At 51.9% G+C, this 4,139-nt stretch overlaps 1 protein-coding gene across 6 annotated transcripts in view; it reads left to right on the forward strand.

The window, feature by feature from the left end:
• The first annotated feature begins 21 nt into the window (after positions 1–21).
• Positions 22–4,139, forward strand: part of CEP104 (centrosomal protein 104) — a 35,214-nt gene continuing 31,096 nt past the window's right edge. For 2 of the 6 annotated variants that reach the window (XR_003047023.1, XR_001517120.2), the window contains exons 1-2: positions 23–3,516; positions 3,705–3,837. Coding sequence is in view for 3 of the 6 variants with exons in the window: in XM_025048546.1 (XP_024904314.1) it covers positions 3,725–3,837 (113 nt within the window). In the remaining 3 variants the exon portion in view is untranslated. Of the gene's footprint in view, positions 3,612–3,704; positions 3,838–4,139 lie in introns of all 6 variants that reach the window. The other 4 variants (XM_015591374.2, XM_025048546.1, XM_015591375.2 and 1 more) reach the window with 4 other exon arrangements.

The following is a 4,139-nucleotide window of genomic DNA, read 5'->3' on the forward strand; positions in this document are numbered from 1 at the left end:
GCCCCCACCGGCCCCTGCCGTCGCCTCCCCTCCGCTCCTTGGGTTTAGCGTCAGATACTATTCTCGTGTCCGCACTTCTCTGTTCTGGACGCACAGCCGATGGTGACCCAGAGCTCCATGACTGGCTAAAATGAGTGAAGAATGCGCCTCTGCTCCGCACAGGTTCTATTCGCATCCACTTCTTTGGTTATTTTGTATCTTTTCGATTCCAGTTATTCTGAGAGGTACTTCCAATTCTCCAGATTAATTGGCCGAAAACCATTTAATCGTGTAACATTTATCTTTTCTTAGAAGAAACGTGGAAACAAGTTTTGTCTGCTGTTCTAGTAGCGGATGTTCATAAGTTGCTAAATTGTTTCAACTTAACATAGATGTTGATACATATTGCAGAGCAGACTTCCTGGGAGGAACCCAGAGTTAACTTTTTCTGTGCAGGACTGGGCTGTGTGCTTAGGGAGCAGGGGGAGCCTGGGCGGCTCTGACACACGCTGGTGCTGAGGGCGGCTGTGCCAGAGGGCAGTGGGGGTCCGGCAGGCTGATAATGGAACACTCCGCAGAGCTTTGGTTCTCCCCGAAGGTTAATGGGGGGTTTTATAGAGCCTGACAGTGGCAGCCTTTAGTGCCACCCCAATATCTCATGTGACACTAGAAGGTTCACATGAAAGAGATTTTAGGGTACAAGGTAGAAAGGCTTTTGGAAGAGGGCGGCCAGAATGGAATCCTTTTCAGACCCCCAAACTGTGGTGGCAGCATTGCCTCTTAAGCGCCCCGGCACTTCTCCCATGCTCCCAAGATGCCAGTGCTTTGCTTCAGGTTAATCGAGGCAACATGGCATAATGAGGCTACATCCTCTATGTGGATTAAAAGGGCCCATTTCTAAGTCTTAGTGCTACAGCAGAGGATATTGGTCAAGATCACAAACTCTGGCACCTGACCGCCTGACCAGCTGAGAACACACCCTGTCTGCATGGCTGGCTAGCTAGATGCCCCTGGCATGGGCCTCTCTGTCTGTCCCTCAGTTTCTTTGTTTCTAAAGTTGGGGGACCGCAAAGCCTGTGTCCGACTTGTTGCGAAGGTGTGACTGTGTGCTGAGGACAGTCCCCGGCACTGGGGAAGCGCTCTCAAGCCTGTGTCCGCCTGCAGTCGCAAGGTTCAGGGCACGTGTTGGACAGTGTGCTTGGTATTTCAAATCTTTAGAAGTTCAAGATCAATGATCGCGTTCAGCTGAGAATATTTAATAGGTACCTATTATTTTCAAGGTAGGGTAGGAAGTAGCAGGCCCTGCTCTTAAAGATGATCGCAGAACTGGGGAGTCCAAGGCAGAGGGGTGTTAGTTTGAGCTTTAGGACGTTTAGGCTGTAACATTTACAACAGGCTGGAACAGCAAGTTGGGGCAGGACACAGAGTCGCCCTTCAGCCCTGGACAGAAAGCCCATCAAGGGTTCTTGAGTTAGGACGTGGATGGCGGTGGCCCAGGCTGACCTTGAGAGTGGTTCATTGGGCAGGAGCGTAGGGCGAGTGGGCAGTTGTCTAGAGAGGACGATGGGATAGAGAAGAGGGGCCGTTTTCAAACACGGATCCAAAGGCGGGACCAAGAGACTTGGCCCTCAATGGGTGAGGAAGGGGAGATGCAGAAATGGATGGAGAGGAAGATGTGCCAAGGTCAAGGGAACAGGAAGTCAGCTGAGAGCCTGAGCGTGAGGAAGGAGCCGCAGGCTGTGCGAGGCCCAATTCCGTTCCTGTGCAGGGCGCTGGGAACGCGGTGGGGCTGTGCAGCGTGCTGAGGGTTACAGCGCACGCGCGCGTTGCTGGCGCCAGCTTTTCATTAGTTTCTGGGTTAGCTTAGCTTTCCTCTACTGTGTCGTGACATCCTGCAGTGAGCTTTGTGTAAAAAAATAGTTAGGACCTTTAATAATGGCTTATCTTTCTACTTTTAAAGCTTGGTTCATACGCTCCAAGAAACATTAACAGCTGCCAGGCAGTAATTAACCTGTAGACGTGGTGTTCAGGTTCTCCATAAAAGCAAAAGAAAGATCTAGATCACGCATCGAGAATGTTAAAGTGAGCGAAATTCAATGGGGATATGTTTACATGGTACCTAGTACTGAGAATTTCAAGTCATAGTATGTCCAACCGCAGAGAACTTTCTGGAGAGTTCTTGGTCCTCTCTTTTACGGAGGACTGTCTTGGCTGCAGACACTTACGCCTCGCCCAGGCTGGTTCACTGGAGAGGAGCCTGGGTGACTTCCCAGCTGGAAGGTGACCAACCAGAAGTCCATATGTAGCCTGAGCTTTACATGCGGCTGAACCTGAAGCTCACGAGGCACCTGTGCCCCTCTCGGCACGACTTCCCCACGTCGCCCACTCTCCGGCTGGACCTCCAGTGGAGGCCTCGGGCAGCCCCTGCAGAAATTGTCCTGCAGCCCAGGTTCCAGCGGGAAGGAAGCTTGTCTTTCCCGGCAGCCCCAGCAAAGTCCTGGGGTTGAGTGGCATTGGTCCAGTTAGGGTCCTGTTCTCATGTCCCCATCCCTGAACGAGCTACCGAGGAGGGATGTGGAACTCACAGAAGCACCAGGCCCGGGACACGTAGCCGCCACTGGCAGGGAGCAGAGGACTGCAGCGTGGGGTGGGCAGCCCACAGATCGGGAGTGGGGAGGGCGGAGCATCAAGGAAAATCGGGATCGAGGTGCCGTCTTCAGACAGGGGGGGATGGGTGCCAGCAGGCAAAAGCGTACGCCGCACGTCCGCCTCAAAACAGTGCTATGTAGCTGCGAACACAGTCCAGTTCACCGAAAAATCATGGCATAAAAAACGTCACTCATCCCACACGTAAACACCTCCTGGGAGGCGGTCGCTCAGCCAGGCTCCAGGTCCTCGTCTCTGCGCTCGGCACTCCGTCTGCAGCTCTGCTGTCCTGTCTCCGGGTGTGCAGTTTCATTTAGCAGGGATCACTCTGCTGGAGGTTAAAAAGCCTCTTTTTCTCCTTTAGTTTTATATAATTTATTAACTTACTGGTTGTATTAGTTTCTTAACTAAGAAAAAAAAAACCAACTTTGTATTTGCATCTTTGTACAAAGTACCCCAAAACTAAGTGACTTAAGACAACAAAAACTTATTCTAGAGGCTAGAATTCCGAAATCCAGGTGCGGGCAGGGCCGTGCTCCCTCAGAGGCTCTAGGGAAGGGTCTGCCTGCCTCTGCCAGCTTCTGGTGCTTTCCAGCAATCCTTGGCATCCCTGGTTTGTGGGCATCTCACGCCATGCTGTCCCATGGCCTCTCCCTGTCCGCGTGTGTATCCGTGTCTCTTTTCTTGTAAGGACACCAGTCATTGGTGTAGGGCCCACCCGATTCCACCGCGACCTCACCTTAACTTTGTGTTTACAGAGACCCTGTTTCTAAATTAGATCACGTTCACAGGAAGACTTCAGCATCTTTTGGGGCACACGGTTCAACCCACAACACTGTCAAACTTCGCGGACCTATATTTGGGAAAAGTCAAGATAACTTAAACGATACCGTAAGTGGAATTAGAGCCTTCTGTAAAAAGCGCTTCCCAAAAAACTGGACTTTTTCAAAGGGAAAACTCCGAATGCACTGCAGATCACGTCGCGTGTTAGTAGGACGTGAACTAACACTTTCAATGTGATGATATTGTTGTAACATGCTCTGACTCCTTTATTTTAAAGACTCGTTTCCTGCTCTTAGAAACAGGCCCAGTGAACAGAATGCCCCACAAAATCGGATTCGTCGTCGTCAGCTCGTCTGGACACGAGGATGGCTTCAGTGCCCGGGAACTGATGATCCACGCCCCGACCGTCAGCGGGTGGCGGTCACCAAGGTGGGCCAAGCAAGGGGGCTGTGGGCGGGGGCGGCACAGGTTCTGAAGGGCAGGTGGGCACCTTCGTTCTAAGCGTCTTCTTGTAACTCAGTTGTCAGTGGTGCTGTGGGGTCCCCTGTCTAGTTACGTCACAGATCGGTGTTTTCCTTCAGCTTATGTTTTTAAAGGAAATTTCTTAGGTCTTTGTCCTTCATGACGTAGATTTAAGAAACGTGCAGATACAGAAGAGGGGACAGTGCCCCCCGGAGTTGAGCCGTGCCCCCGAGCGTCCTCAGGCCCTCGCGCTGTCGTCCGTGTTGCGC

The sequence above is a fragment of the Pteropus alecto genome, unplaced genomic scaffold, assembly GCF_000325575.1.
Source record: "Pteropus alecto unplaced genomic scaffold, ASM32557v1 scaffold125, whole genome shotgun sequence".
In the NCBI taxonomy this organism is placed as follows: domain Eukaryota; kingdom Metazoa; phylum Chordata; class Mammalia; order Chiroptera; family Pteropodidae; genus Pteropus; species Pteropus alecto.